At 37.5% G+C, this 17,549-nt stretch overlaps 1 protein-coding gene across 1 annotated transcript in view; it reads left to right on the top strand.

The window, feature by feature from the left end:
- The window catches only part of LOC136849460 (axoneme-associated protein mst101(2)-like), a 63,785-nt gene that overhangs the window by 14,970 nt on the left and 31,266 nt on the right, over positions 1-17,549 (top strand). The window contains exons 3-5 of the mRNA XM_067122810.1: positions 8,138-8,230; positions 10,428-10,554; positions 11,015-11,220. Of these exons, the coding sequence (XP_066978911.1) occupies positions 8,138-8,230; positions 10,428-10,554; positions 11,015-11,220 (426 nt within the window). The remainder of the gene's footprint in view (positions 1-8,137; positions 8,231-10,427; positions 10,555-11,014; positions 11,221-17,549) is intronic.

The following is a 17,549-nucleotide window of genomic DNA, read 5'->3' as shown; positions in this document are numbered from 1 at the left end:
GACAAAGCATAATTATGGTAGGGACTGGTGCACAATAAAAGCATTACCGTTGATGCCAAGCAGTTGTAACAGTGGAATCAGACTTAATTATTCTGGAATTCTAGTCTCATTAATGGAATTAGGAATCGTAGATCTCACGCCTTTTAATTTCCTTCTTAATATCTTCTTTTTTTTCTGTGATTGTGGAAAGGAAAAGTTGGTAATCAGCAGCCGGAAAGGAGGCAATAACGTAGTTGAGAATGCAATTATGTAACTATAAAAAAAGTTAAGTTTCAGAACAGATGAACTCCTTAGGTGGGTAGTGTCGTCAGTGCACCGCACGTTGCACTGTAGGCATTACTTAAGGTTCTTTGCAGCGTCCCTTCGACCCCTTGCTGCAACCCCTTTCGTTCCTTTTACTGTACCTCCATTCATATTCTCTTTCTTCCATCTTACTTTCCACCCTCTCTAACAATTGATTCATAGTGCAACTGCGAGGTTTTCCTCCTGTTACACCTTTCAGACCTTTTTACTGCCAATTTCCATTTCATTGCTGAATGACCTCATAGGTCCCTTCGCTTGGGCTTTTGGCCAAAATTCTGTGTTCCTCCTCCAGAAGAGATGAATGTGAAAAGCTTCAACAGATAGTAAATTCTCTCATTTGTAAATGTGTTATTTCAGCTTTAAGGTACAATTACGGAAAATAAGAACGAACGGACAACGTACAATGTGTTAAGATGCCACTGATATCGTTGTTATGAAAGAAAAAGAGGTGGTCCAGTTTCGTTGAGAAATGAGTGGAAATAAAGTAATAATAATTCAAAAATCAAAGCGGATTTGCACACGCTCTTGTGATCGAGAAAAAATTAAATTTCTGGACATCGGATAATTCTTGAGTAATCGACATCTGTACCTCCTATGGTGTGAGTAACTTTTCTCGAATGGTTGCGTAAATGTCAGCCTTAGAGGTGATCAATGAGTATTGATTTCATCCAAGCTAATGGGAAACGTGCTCTCTCTCTCTCTCTCTCTCTCTCTCTCTCTCTCTCTCTCTCTCTCTCTCTCTCTCTCTCTCTCTCTGCATATATATATGTTTATTATATATATACAGTATATATATATTAAAAAGTTAAAGACCTCCTGGGCCTCTGTAGGCTCATAGGGCAGGCGCTGATCTGTTTCTTAGGCCGACAGCCAATTGGGGGATAGGTCACAATATATATGTACAGTATATATATAAACATATACTCGTATATGTGCAGATATATATTTATATATTATATGTGTGTATGTGTATATATGTATATACTGTATGTGTATGTATATTTGCATAGGCATGTAATATAAGCGTGTGTCCCGAGCACATGTAAATACTTCATACATATATGTAATTACTTTATTACATGTATTTCGTGAAAATTCCAAGTCTTGCATCTAACTTACACTCGAATTAGTTTCGTCAGAATGTTCAGAAATGTAGATAATTCATCTCTCGATGCGTTCGTTCTGCTTTTAGTCTTGGAGGCGGCCTCGATCAAATGTCATCTATTTTTATGTGATGGTAGAGCCTCTGTTAGCAGAGAGAGAGAGAGAGAGAGAGAGAGAGAGAGAGAGAGAGGAATGGAGGGAGTGAGAAACATGCAGAAGGAGAAAGAGAGAGAGAGGAATGGAAGGAATAAGAGACATGAAGAAGAAGAAGGAGAAAAAGAGAGAGAGAGAGAGAGGAATGGAGGGAATGAGAATCATAAAAAAGGAGAGGGAGAGAGAGAGAGAGAGTGAGAGGAATGAAGGGAATGAGAAACATGAAAAGGGAGAGAGAGAGAGAGAAAAAAAAAAGACGGTGGAACCACTCAGATGAATAATACGTATTTCCCTTTCGTTATTCATCCCTTATCCACTCTCTCGAAATCTCCCAGACTCGGTTGAATGTGAAATACCTCTTCAAGCGTTGGATAATATTCGTCGTCTGGCGTAGGACTTCATACCTGACGAATTAAAAAAGGACCTCTGATTTAAAATACGGTGTTTTCGTTAATTGGGATTCCGAGTATTGGCTCCCCAGGTAACTTGGAACTTGGCTGGGCTGCGGCCGATGCGGCCCTGACCCATATAGTAATTTGGTGTTTGGATTCCTTAATAGGGAGAACAATTTCATTTTATTCACACACACACACATATATACACACACACACAAACAAGCAATAGTTCGAGTTCTGGCCGGCGCGAGAGCACTTATAAACCTTATAAATAATAATTCCCCTTGGGTGTTATTCCTAGGGTATAGGGAATGTAGTATCAAACATTTGTTGTGGTTTCATGGTTGTGAATATGAAAAAGTCATGCGTGTGTAAGTGACAAAAATTCATGTGAATATATATCTGTATATCTACATATATACACACACACATATATATATGTATGTGTGTATGTATTTATGTATATGGTTGTGTGTGTGTGTGTGTGAGTGTTTGTGTAGGTGTGTATAATGTGAAAAGATACGAATATGGGACATTTAACATAAATGTGATATTGCGTTTAATTATATAAAATTATGATAAGCGCATTAAAAACAAAATGCAAGCATTTAATGATATAAAATCGTGAAAAGCACATGCAAAAACAAAGAGCAGTATTTTGTTACAGTAAAATTCTGATGAAAAAATAAAATACTCCGACTGCATCCATCATTTGCGTCCTCGTGCCTGAAAATCTTATTCTCATGCAGTCCTAATTTTTTTTCCCCTTTTTTTTATTTTATTCATTTTTATTCCTCAAACCCATAACGAAATGCATGACCTGATTTCGAGTAAATAACAGTGGGCCTGATTCCACTGAAAAGGTTAGAGACACAAGTAGTTGAATTTTAAAAATTCTATAAAAATTTCAAATATTTTTTTTTTGGGGGGGCCATCATTGTTATCGAGATGGAGCAAGAAGAAGAGTGCATGGTGGCTTAGACCCATCTATTCTCTTTAATAGTTTCATCTCCCTGAGAGAGAGAGAGAGAGAGAGAGAGAGAGAGAGAGAGAGAGAGAGAGAGAGAGAGAGAGAGAGAACTGTTGGAGGGGAGATGAAGTGTTCTTTAAAGGTTCTGTCAATTTTGTCACTGTGGTTGACCTAAATCTGTGAGCTGGTATTTTCTTATTTTTTTTAATTTATTGAAGAACCTCATGTCGTTGGTTCCCTGACCTATTAAAATTCTGTTTTCCTTTGAATTACTTCTCTTCGGGTCAATTTTGGTGGGTCCTCTTATCAGGCCTCAAGTAACCCATGAGAATGGTACCTTATTTATTTGCGTGGTAGAAATTATGTTTCCTGTGTTATTATTATTATTATTATTATTATTATTATTATTATTATTATTATTATTATTATTATTATTATTATTTCAGTTAGATGAAACCTATTCACAGACCAAGCACACAGGGGCCATTGACTTGAAATTCAAGCTTCCAAAGAATGTTGGTTTCAACCTCCCACCGCTGTCCCACACTGCAGTAGTAACTGATCATGATAGCCAGTGATTTTTCGTCGCCCTGGGAGAAACGCGAACCCGCGACATCTGAGCGACATTCCACGACAACTAACCACTATACCAGCAGACCAGTTGCCGTCTGTGTCGTAACTCTTTTTGACATATCGACAGTGTCATAATTGTGTCGAATCAACGCGGATGATTTTTTATTAGTGCGTTACAAAGATCAGTCACGTTCAGGCGATCCTAGGCAATTATTTTTTCGGAAGGTTAAGAGCGAGTTGTTCAGTTCCTGTGAAGGATTAAGTCTAGGTTCGTTTTGCTCTTGAAGTTGAAGAGTTCATGCCGAGTTCCTCGTCGAAGTTGAATATTAGTGTGAGGCTTTCTTTAGAAGATTCAAAGGGCGCGTGCGCTCTTCGAAAAATCAAAGAGCAACTTGGCTTTTGAACGAATATCGATACTTTGAAGGTAAAGTTAGCCTATAATTATCTTCTAAATGGTGACATATCAGTCTGCGATGATATTTAAAAGAGTAATGTGTATATTATGAAATTTTAGGTGCGTCGTCAATCTGCCAAAAGAATTGTTTTTAAATGCTTATTCCATAACTCAACGAATTGTTGGTGTAGAGAAGTTAGGATCAGATATTTTTGAAGATATACTCAGATAACGACTAGGTACAGGTTCATTTTAACGTAAATCCTCATAGGATATATATCCTTATGACTTGAAGTTACGAAACGGTCTCATGGCCAAATAATTGCCTGATGCAAAAAAAATGTTTCCGGTAATGCTGTTATCAATTGATTTTTTTTCTTGTCCTGTGACTTAGTATAATATATACCAAGAATAATCTCCTTCCTTCTCTTTCTGCCTGCGCGCGCTGTTAAGATATTTCCGTCGTAAAATAAATCGTACTCTCTCTCTCTCTCTCTCTCTCTCTCTCTCTCTCTCTCTCTCTCTCTCTCTCTCTCTCTCTCTCTCTCTCTCTATCGCTTGCTCGCTCGCTCGCGCACGTTCGGTGCTTTAACTTTGGAAAGAATTACCACTTTCATTCTCTTAGGAACAATGTTGAAGATTACTTATAAAAGTGTATCTGCCAGATGAGGAAGTGAGGTCGTTTGTTGCTTGCTTTCAAAGAGGAAAAACTCTCAGCTGTTTTCAGTTTATTCACAAAATAAAAAAAAAAATTCTTTCGTGGAACCTTGCTTTTTAAGTAAATGACCGTTATGCTCGTGCACGTGAATGTTTGCGGGTTTTGAATAATAAATATAATAATAAGAAGAAGAAAAAGAAAAAGCATAATAACAAACGTATCATGCAAATGAGTGCAGTTTGATTGCACTAAGAGGAAGCAGTTTATTCACAAAAGAAAATTCTGAAGGTGGAACCTTGTTCTGCAAGTAAATGGGCTTTTATGCCCTTTTATATGAATGTTTGCGGGTTCTCAATATTAAAAACAATATTGAGAAAAAAGAAGAAGAAGAAGAAGAAGAAGGATAATAACAAACGTATCATGTAAACGAGTGCAGTTTGATTGTACTAAAAGGAACCGATAACGTTTAGGAACAACGTTTCCAACGTACATTACGTGGAGTTGAATTCAGACTCGTGCGCTCTACTAGACGATACTTCGTCTTTGTATTGCGGTCCTCCTGCTGGGCCTAATTTAACAGTCAGTCCCTCCGCTTTAAGCATAGCTCCGAATGCAAAACTCCGCCTTCTGGGCCTTACGTGACGGCTAAACCCAGACCCCTTTTCAGCCCGGTATTATTGCTTAGTTGCTTGCAAATCTTACACTGCAGGTTCTCAGAATGAGGTTCGAAAACCCCCTTGGGTTCACTGGCAGATTTAGAAACATTACGTGGTTGGATTTCGACAATGCAGCAAAAGGGAGATTGATTGTGATGTTTGATAATCAGTTGCATCTTAAAATCAATGCAGTTTAAGCCAGTGTGTTGTATCTGTTGAAGTTTAGCACATTTGATTGTATCTAATGCTGTACTAAATCATTTCTCTTGGCTTACAATCGTCATGGATTTAGAATCAGATTAATTTGTGTATGGGTGCAGTCTTACAAATCAGAGAAAAGGATTAAAGGACTGGGGCCTCTGCTCTAGTGCATCTCCTTTGAGAATAGAGGCAGAATTGAGTTGCCAAGAACACTGAATATACATAGTTATTCCAAGTTACTTAAAGTTGCTGTTCATATATTTTTTGACTTAAAGTTGCTGTTCATTCTTTTTTTAGGGGAGAGGGAAGGGGTTGTGTTAGTTTTCTGTAAAGGTTAGGGATAAGCTTCGATTATCAATCGGCCCTCTAACCTTTGGGCTCTGTATCAGCGTATAAGCAACGGCTGCGTTGAATCAAATCCTGTTATTGCGAATGTGTCAGGTCACAAAGATGTATATTTATCGCTGCTTCTACATTTTACCGATAATTAGAAAAAGTAAAAGAAAGGTTTTTGTTATTTGGCCTTTAAAAACATTTATGAGGAACGCGCTGACTACAGATCTTGAGACTCGTCAGTCCGAGAGAGAGAGAGAGAGAGAATTTTTACATGACCCTTTGAACTGTCCTCACTGTTTTCCAGGGTGAAAGGGAGGGTGGTTAGGGAAATCTAAAATTGAACCAGCTGAAGTACTAGGAATGGTGACGAATGGGGCGAGGGCGAACGGATGTGGCTTTAGGGGAATACATGGGGACTTTAGGGGAAACAGGTGGGGTCTTTGAGGGAACAGAGAGGGGGCTTTAGGGGAACAGACGGGGCCTTGAAGGGGAACACGTCGTGACTTTAGGGGAAACAGATGGGGACTTAAGGGGGAAAATATGGGGCTTTAGGAGGAGCAAATGAGGACTTTATGGGCAACTGATGGTGACTTTAGGGGAACAGAAGGGTACTTTAGGGGAACAGATCTGGTCTTTAGGGAAAGTAGATGGGGACTTGAGGTGAACAAATGTGGTCTTTAGGGAAAATAGATGGGGACTTTAGGGAAACATATGGGGACTTTAGGGGAACAGATGAGGCCTTTGGGGGACCAGACGGGGACTTTAAGGGGAACAGATGGGGAATTGCCCTTTACTAGTCCAGGCCTGAAGGAAAATAAAATCAAAGGAAGAAGAGATGGACTTAACCGTGAGGATGGTGTCGGGAAAATCAAAAGTCTAACCCTGGAAAGGTTAATTGATTGATTGATTTAATATCAAACTATCTGGTGTCTCAACAACAAAAGTCGTCGACAAACGTTATATAAAAACGCTCATGATGAATGACAATAAATGCAAGAGTGAAGGGACACTTGTCACAAAATCACCTGGTGTCATCACAGGGATTGGAAGATGTAGAAGCCATTATAAACAAGTAAAAATTGCGCCGAATTTTCTTTGGAGCAATCAAGTTTTCTGTTCAGCGTATAATCAAGGCCACCGAAAATAGATCTATCTTTCGGGGGTCTTGGTATAATGCTGTATGAGGCGCGGCCCATGAAACTTTAACCACGGGCCGGTGGTGGCCTGTCCTATATCGTTGCCAGACGTACGATTATGGGTAACTTTAACCTTAAATAAAATCAACACTACTCAGGCTAGAGGGCTGCAATTTGGTATGTTTGATGATTGGAGGGTGGACGTTCAACATACCAATTTGCAGCCCTCTAGCCTCGGTGGTTTTTAAGATCTGGGGACGGACAGAAAAAGTGCGGACTGACAGACAAAGCCGGCACAATAGTTTTCTTTTACAGAAAACTAAAAACTGTCAAAACTTAAGTGCAGCAGGGATATAGATCTTTCTAAATACGCTGTCTTCTTTCTGATCTATAAAATTGATTATAAAGTTTAATATTAAGTTTGTAAAAGGAAATTTCCAAAGTACCTCAAGAATTCATGTGTCAAGAGAATCTTTGCTGAATTTCATTAATTTAGCATTGGTGTTGTTGTATATTATCCTTTAAGTGGTCTTGTTCCATGCTCCAGTTCATTATTCATGTCATGTCAAGAAAATGGATCACTATTGCACATTGAATTGTTTTAAAATAATATGAATTTTATACCTTACAGTAAATTGTTGTAGAATTGTTATGTGCCATATATATAATACGTCAGTAGCTTTTTAAAATGACATTTCTGTCTGTGAAAGAGTAAAAAAATTGTAGAAAAACAAATTGTATTAATGTAGGTTTACAAGACAGGGTTAAAACTTTATATACTATTTAACAAATTGTTCTTATAATGGTTTACAGAACAGGGTTAAACCTCTTTAGACTAAGAAACATTTTTTTTATTGATTTATAGGGCAGGAGTAAACCATTTTATACTAAGTAACAAATTGCTTTTATATTGGTTTATAGGACAGTGGTAAACTTTTTTATACCAAGTAACAAGTTGTTTTTATAATGGTTTGCATGACAGGGATTAAACCTTTCTATACTAAGTAGATTATGATTTATGTCATTCAGAGGTGATAGATTAGTACAGCTTAAGCCAAGCGACCGTGGTGTGTCCTTATGTCACACCACCTCCCATAAATTTCAGCCATTGCCACGAATAAATGTGTATGTCATTTTTTGTATTGAGGCCACAACCTCGCATCTCTGTCGATTAACTGATGTTGCAAATTCTCTTGAGAACGAGCCTCTAGTCATGTCTTTTCCCCTCGTTTTTGGTGTTTCCCCTCCCCCGGTGTAGGCTGAGGTCACGAGCATGGCTATTTCTTCCACTCCAACTACCCTCACCCTTGCGTTGGATGTTGAACTGACCCCGGATGATCAGGCGAAGCAGGTAACCCCGAAAACCCCACCCCCACTATAACCCCCACCGCGACTAGATCCCTACCGGCAAGCGGGCTTGGTCTTGTGGTCTTGTGTTTACACTCTTTCAAAAATCTCGATCGCCACTGCTCCCCCTCTCTCCCCATACTCCCCCGTGTTTGGATAGCATTCACCTCCCCCCTCCCCGTACACTGCCCCCAGAGTAGCTTTGCTTTCAGATTTCCACGTCTTATTGTTCTTTTATTGTTGCGTTGCACTTCGGTAGCTCTCTTTCGCAGTAGATCAGGAGTGAATGTTGTTTTGTGTCTCGTAGAAGGCTTCTGGTCGTGTTCCCTTTACTTTTCAACTGAATTACTTTGCTTTTAATCTGGATCACTTTCCTGTTAATCTGAATGACTTTACTCTTAAACTGAATTACTTTAGGAAGCCACCGAGCATTGATAAATTACTCATAAAATTTCTCGTATCATTTACGTTTCTTGGCATGATGTTTTTCATTATATTCCTATTTTCTCATTTCTTAATAATCATTTTTTTTTAAATTTAAACTCTGATATAAAATTTTTAAACCTTTAAAAATTTTTAAACCTTTACGATTTATGGAAGAGATGCAAATTTTATATTCAAAATACCAGTTCTAACAAGATTTTACTTCTAAAAAGCATGTGGGATTTCTAGAACGGATACACTTTTTATTGAATCTTTGAAACTTCATTCAAATTAAATCTAAGTCATCAGATGTTCTGTAGGATGTTACATCATGTATTGGCAGAACTTCTTTTCAGATTCAAAACATCATTTTGAAACAAATTTAAATGCTGCGATTAATCCAAATTTTTGTCTAAATATGAAGGGATTTTTGGTATGTGGGTACTCTTGCTAAAGTAATGTTTTTAATATCACTTTTAATATTACTCTCTTAACATAGCTTTTTACTGGACATTATGAGTATTTATTATTGTTATTCTCTGTTAGATGCATAATTAAATGTAAATTTATTTGAGGTATTTGTTTGGCACAAGTTCAGAGCACTAGAGTATTTTCAGTCCTGTCATTAAACTGCAACCCTTTGCGCCAGGTAAATTTAGCTGCTGATAAATTTGGTATCTTGAAGCACCTTGTCATTTTATTAGATAAATATTGAGGAATATTGATGCTATGTTAGATTTGCCTGAAGCAGAACTGATTTGGTAAAATATTACCTTTAAATTACTGTAGGTAGGTAGTGGTATGTTGTTGTTTGTGTTGGTGATTCACTTCATCGCCGATAGATGGCGTGGTGTTAGTGAATGTTGAAGTTTTCACTCGATAATTATTCCCATTTTGCCCCGTTCCAGCGAACCTATGATAATGAGATCAGTTACATTGCGTTCTGGTAATTCCAGTACTGAAATGAAAGGAAAATCAACATCTCGGTTTGGCGTCAGTAATGAGGATCGAATCGGTTCATTATCAAGAGCAATAAGTCTCGCCTGTTAATTGCATTTCAGCCGTAACGAATTTCCCTTTAATTCAAGTCAGATTGATATTTATCGGAGCCTTTAATATTCTCCCATCTAGGTGTCCGTTTTCTAAATATGTCGCTGTCCAGAAATGTTCGTGGAAGCGAAAGTTTGATACGTGGCTGCCAGCGAGGTAAAGTGATTGACAGAAAAAGTCTGAATATATTTTGAGGCATGTGTTATATTCCTAAAATAAAATTAAATCTGGTTTTCGTATAACAACTTATGAAAATACTGGATAGTAGTCGTATTATTTTAAACTAGAAGCTGTAAAAAAATATCACAGTCTGTAAATGTCCAGCTTTATGTTAAATAATTTATCGAAGCTTTGAGGAAAATTACTTGAATCTTCACAAAGACTTTTAATACTTCAAGCTTTCATTGCATTTCATTACGGCCAATGTTAATGTGTTTATTACACAAAATAAACCTTCATGAACCTTCACAGAAGTAAACCTTCTCGTTATCAGAGGCTCGTTGATCGTTCGGAAAAAGATAGTCACTCCTATTTTAGGATGTCCGTTTTCTTTCATTGTCTTACGATATTCGTTTTCTTTCACTCGTATCTTACGACATCCATTTTCTCTCTCTTTCACGCACCCCTCTTAATAGCCTTATCTTTATTATTCATCATGGCAGAAGAGGAAGGACCTGTCTCTCTCTCTCTCCCTACGGAAACCTGAGGCTTTGTTTTATCGTTGACAGGAAAATGGCCAGAGCAGATCGCCTTCTAAGGGCAGGGGTTCCCCAAGAAAGAGAATGCCCCGGTCCACTGAACCATCCCCCATGAAGCGCACGCCTACCTCGACGGCATCCTCTGCCGAGCGAAAATGTAAGTTATCTATTTATTTATTTACGAGTTACTGCAGTAGTGGCTATTCAAGTTTATTATTAAGTCATTTTTGTGCAAAATATTTTATACAGGGAACAAAATGAATGATATATGGCCCTTTAGTTAATTTCTTTCAAGATATTTTGACACAAAAATTGTTTTGGATGTTATTCTTCATCTCATTATTATTATTATTATTATTATTATTATTATTGTGGTTATTATTATTATTATTATTATTATGGTGGTTGTTATTATTATTATTATTATTATTATTATTATTATTATTATTATTATTATTATTATTAGAAGGAATAATTCTTTAAGCCTTAAGATTGCTAAGCAGACTTGCGAAAAAAAAAAAATACCCAAAATGTGAAGCACAAAAGAAAACAACGAATTCCACAATTTACCCACGACAAAGAACCAAATCAAGACTTGAATCTTTTGCCCTTTGCAGTGCCCATGAACAAGATTGAAGTGGGCAAGTCGGCCTCCCCCAACCTCAAAGCGGTCAAGTCCAAAATCGGTTCGATGGACAACGCCGCCTACAAGCCCGGGGGCGGAAAGGTCAAGATCGAATCCAAGAAGTTGGACTTCTCCAAAGCATCGAGCAAGATCAGCGCCAAGAACGAAGCCTACACTCCAGGAGGCGGTGACAAGAAGGTAGATCGTGTTTCGCTTTGATGCTTCTTCACCTTTTGTGGAGTGGGCATTGAGAGGTAGAACTTGTTTTGACCTCTTATGAAGAGGGGATTGAGAGGTAACTTCTTGGTCCCTTATGAAGTGGGGATGAAGAGGTAACTTCTTGACCCCTTATTAAGTGGGGATGAAGAGGTAACTTCTTGACGTCTTATCAAGTGGGGATGAAGAGGTAACTTCTTGACATCTTATCAAGTGGGGATGAAGAGGTAACTTGTTGACCTTTTATTAAGAGGGATGAAGAGGTAGCTTTTTGACCCCTTATGAAGTGGTGATGAAGAGTTAACTTCTTGATCTTTTATTAAGTGGGATGAAGAGGTAAATTCTTGACCTTTTATTAAGTGGAGGAAGATGATTTGTATTGACCTCTTATGAAGTGGGAATGAAAAAATAATTTGTTGGCCTCTATTGAAGTGGGGATGGAGAGATAACTTGTTGACCTTTTTATTAAGTGGAATGGAGAGGTAACTCACTGACCTTTCATGAAGTGTGAATGAAGAGGCAACTTGTCGACCTTTTATTAAGTGGGATGAAGAGGTAACTCTTTGACCTTTTATGAAGTAGGAATGAAGAGGTAACTAGTTGACATTTTATAAAGTGGGAATGAAGAGGTAACTTGATCTTTTATGAAGTAGGAATGAAGAGGTAACTAGTTGACATTTTATGAAGTGGGAATGAGGAGGTAACTTGTTGACATTTTATTAAGTGGGATGAAGAGGGAACTTGTTGACGTATTATGAAGTGGGGATGAATAGATAACTTATTGACCTTTTGTGAAGTATGAATGGAGAGGCAACTAGTTGACCTTTATTAAGTGGGATGAAGAGGTAACTCATTGACCTTTTATGAAATGGGAATGAAGAAGCAACTTGTTGGCCTTTTATTAAGTGGGGTGAAGAGGTAACTCGTTGTCCTTTTATGAAGTGGGGATGGAATAGATAATTTGTTGACCTTTTGCGAAGTGTGAGTGAAGATGTAGCTTGATCTTTTATGAAGTGGGAATGAAGAGGTAACTCATTGACCTTTCATGAAATAGGAATGAAGAGGTAACTTGTTGACCTTTTATGAAGTGGGAATGAGGAGCTAACTTATGGACCGCATAATTGACCTTTTATTAGTAGGGATGGGGATGGGGAAGAGGTAACCTCTTATTAAGTGGGGATGAAGAGGTAACTCAAGAGGAACTTGCTGCAGCGTTCATATTGTTTCAGGTTCTCTTCTTGATGATTTCATTTTGATGAAGTGTATAATTCGAGATTCATAACTTTTCCGAACTGTAGAAGTTGCATTTTTAAGATTACAAATTCATCGAAGTGCAGTCATTTCTTCAAAGAATAAGTTGTTTTCTACTACTGAGTAATTTTTAAATTAATTAATTACTTTTTGAAAATCTTACCCTTCGATGAGGATAGCATTTTTTTTACTCCAATCTGCACTGTCGTTTCAGTCAAATGCTGATTTTTATTCCCTCTTTGGGGAACATTTCTAGAAACCTCATCATAAACGTGCTTGATTTACCATATTGCTTGCATTCCATAATAATCTAGTATGGGTTTAATTCTTTTTAAAGGCTGTTGCTTCAGTTTTTTTTTTTTCTTCTTTTTTAAGCATTAGACATTAGTGGTCTCTGGTGTGGATTTTGGAGCTGTAGATAAGAAGTTGGTCAAACAGTATTTTGGATAAGATGTTCGCTTAGATTTTTTTCCTAGTTTGCATAAATTGCATACAAAAACACCTGTCACTCTTGCGGCCTTATCAGAAGATCATCATCACATCCCAGTCTGCAAAGTTGCTTGTATAGTTCGTGTATTTTCTTCGTTTTGTTTGGGTTCGTTTGCTACTCCTAAGTGAGCACACATTACTTCGATTTCATTTATAAATAAACTAACTGTAATACACAATGCTAACAATTTAGGTAATGTGTGCATCATGGAATAGTAAAGACTGTACCATGTAGGTTATCCGTTTCCTTGATATGAATAATAATATTTTAGGTATCAATCGGTATTTTGATTACCTTGAAATCCAACGATACCTCCGCCAAAGTATTAAAAAAAAATATCCCCCTTTGGATTCATCTCAAATTCCAATCAGTTCTTCCATGGCCCCTTGGCCACTTCTCCACAAAACCTCATAGAAATCCATCAATAAAATTTTGAGATATCTTTCAGACAGACAGACAAACAAAAACATAAACTCAGTCTAACACCGTTAGTGGAGGTAATCTTATTACTTCTGTGTAGCTAAACTTTTAAATGAGATTGCACTGACGAGAAAAAAAATCGCTGATACTCAGGAGAAATATAAATAGGCACTCTGTTTACCTCAATACACAATCTCTGCTTTGAGCATAAATTACAAGAAGGCCATTTTTTTAAACTTAGATTCTTGCTTTATGAAGGCCAGTCATTAGGGTAGAATGCCTTTGACATCTTGGTGGCTTGAAAATTCATATGGTTATCATTTGGCTTAATTACATAATATCTGTTTGGCTAAGGATTATACATCTACCAAGTTTCAGCTTATTAGTAATCATGTATCCAGTGAACATTTTTCTTCTTGGCTTTCTGCCCGAATGTTTGGCCCGGTAGTTCATTTATTTATTTATTCATTTATTTATTTATTTATTTTTGTGTGTAGTATGCGGTATCCATGAAAGGTTAATGTTTTTTAAGATGACCCATGGCTTCCCTTTTAAAGCACACACTACACCCATCATTTAAAAAAATAACTTTGGTGTCAATTAAAGTTATTCCCTTGCTATTTTGAATAAAGTAGTAAAATGCAGAAATGACCAAAAAGTAGTGGCCACATGTTACTGTGCTTTAGACCAGTTTCGGTAGTTTTTTTTTTTTCATGGCTTTTTGAAAATATGGTTGCCCTAATAACGAAAAGGTACCAGGACAGTTCCCAACGCATGCTGGAAAACTTTCAGGATAACTCAATCCATCAGCCTGACGTTTTCCTTCTCGGTAATTGGAGAACGGTGGAAGTACATCCACTCATAAAATGAAACATTATACTGTATTGTGCATTGTCTGAAATATGGAATGCATCGAGTTTTATTCATTTTGCCTTGGTCAGTCCAATACAACAGTGTAGTTTTCAGATTGCCACAAGGGAGCAGAGGTGATCCTTTCCACGGTCCATCCGTAACTCTGAATAGCCTTGGTAAAATTATGCCAGTGGGTCTGTATTCAGAGGCTCGTGGGATTGACAACCAAGTGCCCTTGTCTAGCCCAGGCCTGAATAAATGACAAGTAAAAGAAACTGAAAGGGAAAAAATTGAGAGGCTTAACCCATAAAAAGTGACAAATCTGACCAGTAAAGATAGATGACCGTCAGAGTCGTGGAAAGAGAAGCTGCTACATTTGCACTGAGTGAGCTTGCTTGCAGTGATCCCATACTCTTTGGTCCACAGCAAAGTAGTATGAATTCCGTTCTGTTCCCTTGTGCCTTTCAGAGCTACAATACTCTTGCCATATGAGAGATACTTGGTTGATTTGGTTTTGTGAACACTTGCATGGTTAATTTCTATAGAAAGAGGAATTACTGGCAGTGAAAAAGGAAATTCTTTCAGTGATAACAATATACATAGACACTAAAGTCCTCTTTCTATCAATTTTGGGCCACATCTTTAAGCTACAGCTGTCAGCTAGCCTATAAAGATAAATTTCCTGGTGTTTATCACTGTAACAAAATGTTTTAAGCTTGCTGTTTTGTTTCAGATTGCCAAACAAGGGCATTTTAACATTTTGCATTGTCACAGGCTCAGTATGCTCCTTCTCTCAATATTACCCCTTTCTTTCCAAATATGAGTCGTAATGGTAAGATGAAACTCTGTTCTAAGTAATGTTGCATTTTGAATTTAACAGTATTGTAAAAGAGAGTGTTTTGAGAGCTCTCGAAATGATTATTGGTTAATATGACTACCTAAGAGTTTTGCATCCCTCCCCCAGGTAATGTCATTCCTGTTGACTGGGCCTAACTTGATATTTTCATTCCTAAAGACTTGATTACTGCTGTTACTGTTACATTATGGTGTCACAGGACAGCCTAGCCACTGTAATGTGCTCGAATGGTTACTAACAATGTATGTTCTTTTTCCTCTTAGCTGGACAAGGTAGGAATGAGCTTATGTTTGTATCTTGGATAATAACCCAAAAAAGGTTTTGTCTGGCAGTTGTTAACTTAAGGTTATTAACACACAGGTTACGTTACATTACATCGTGAATATTTTTATACAGACCTCTCAGATTGTTTTCAAGTTTTTTCTAACTCAGAATCAGAATACTTGTTTGCACAAAATCAAGGTATCATATCACGTAACATATTTTTGTCAAGTCGCTTCCTGACTTTTGAGAGAGCCTCTGGTAGAAATGTTGACGATGCTATGATGAACTTCTTGTGTGGTATGGCCTTTTTGAGTCTGGGTAATTGCATGACACAAGAGAAGGGACAAGACCTAACAAGCAGACACACATCTCGCTCTCTCTCCTTGCCTGGGATGCACCCAGTCGAGGCCACAGTAGATCATTTGACACGTGAGCCCTTGTTCAATCTGAGTTCTCGCCATGGTTTGCCTTTATCACAGCCAAATTCTCCTGAAGGGTACATTGCTGATTTTAGAAAGCTTTATTTTGTGTGGAGTGGGAGTTTCCTTTGAAAATTGTCAGCCAGAAGAGGAGGAGGAGGAGGAGGAGGAGGGGGTCTGTAAGTGAAAGTTACGAGGAATGTTTGCTGATGACTCTTAATATAGCCTACACGATTTAACTTGACACGAATGGTTTCAGAAATTCATCAGTTACTTTACAATGTTGATTTCACTTATCACCTATCCTGGTTAGGTTATTCTTCTTTTGGAATGAATTGTAAGTTGAATGATGCTCAGTTGTAGATATTGATCAGTTGATAGAGTTGTTTGTAACTTACGCTGTGCTATGCTTTAATCTTATATTCATTTTCTTAATTTAGACGGTGCTTCTGTTCCTTTTAGTTAAGCTGCAAGGAGCTACTGACCTGTTTTAAGTTACAAGAGTAGATATCTCCTCGATTCATTAATAGGTTATTACTGGCTTGGTTGTGCAAACTCTGATTCATATTCTCAAATAAAGTGAGTACTGTAATGTTAGCAGTTTTGATGTGATCTGTCTTATTAGGATCTTACCAATAAAATTGTGCAAGTGAGAAAGTAAAATAAAATGTTTTATATAGTTGTAGTCCTTGAGACATACTCCTGCTCAAATTACCCCCTAAGGATGTATCCATACTACAGTAAAGCTTGTCACAAACATGCCAGCAACTTATTGCATAAGTATTGTAAGCAGGTTAAAAACAAGTCAGCAACCTTAAGTGGAGGACGAACCTTTGGCAAATGCAGGATAATTGTACGAACCACTGTTGGGACTTCTAACAAGTCGTTTACTTGTATTCAACCTGTTTCTGATATGCGCACAGTAAGTTGGCGACATGCATTTGTGACTTGTTTTTATTGCAGTGTGAACGCACCCTGAGAAAGACTGTAGTCATCGGTGTCCCTCTGTTTTTTGTTTAGTATTTTGTATGAAAATCTTGGATTGTTGTTTTTGAAAATATAAAAAAGTCAGATCTAATTTCTTGCATCTATTCCTTCAGGACCAAACCTTGATATCATGTATAATGAAGCCTGAGAAATAGATATGGTAGTTTTTTCAGTATATGACCTAAGTCAGTGAGGAAAGAATTTTTTACCCTTCGTATTCAACCAGAGCTGCTTCTTCTTTTTTTTTTTTTAGATGTTTTAGGTTGAGCTATAGTAGATGAAGGTTTTAGTAATGCATTTGGTACTGTTGAACATCTTGCATTCAGAAGAGTCTAAAAACTAAAAGTTCAATGTTTGGTGTCCATTTCAAATTACAAAATTATTTGCTGTTCGCAAGTTTGATTTCATCTCTGTGACAGATCAATCTTCAAAATGGATGTTAATTATCCAATAGCATTCACTAAAATTCTCATGAATGTAATCTGCTGACCTTGCCTCTGTATACTACTGTATAGCCTTCAGTTGTACAGTTGCATTTATGTTAGTACGTAATGTTCTGAATCGTATTTTGTTCCCTTAGCTTTGCTTATAAATGCTTGTTGTTCCACATATTTTGTCTGTAACTAAGTTGCAGTTTGTGCCAGTAGACATTTAAGGAAGACTCGGCATTCTGGATGCAAATTGTGCTTGCTGTCTTTGGTGAGGGAACTGTGTAAAGCCTCGAGTCATTCATTCTGCTGGTAAAGTCATCATTACTGCGGTTTTCCCCTCC

Source organism: Macrobrachium rosenbergii, chromosome 21, assembly GCF_040412425.1.
Source record: "Macrobrachium rosenbergii isolate ZJJX-2024 chromosome 21, ASM4041242v1, whole genome shotgun sequence".
NCBI lineage: Eukaryota > Metazoa > Arthropoda > Malacostraca > Decapoda > Palaemonidae > Macrobrachium > Macrobrachium rosenbergii.
This window is presented reverse-complemented; position numbering and strand designations above follow the sequence as displayed.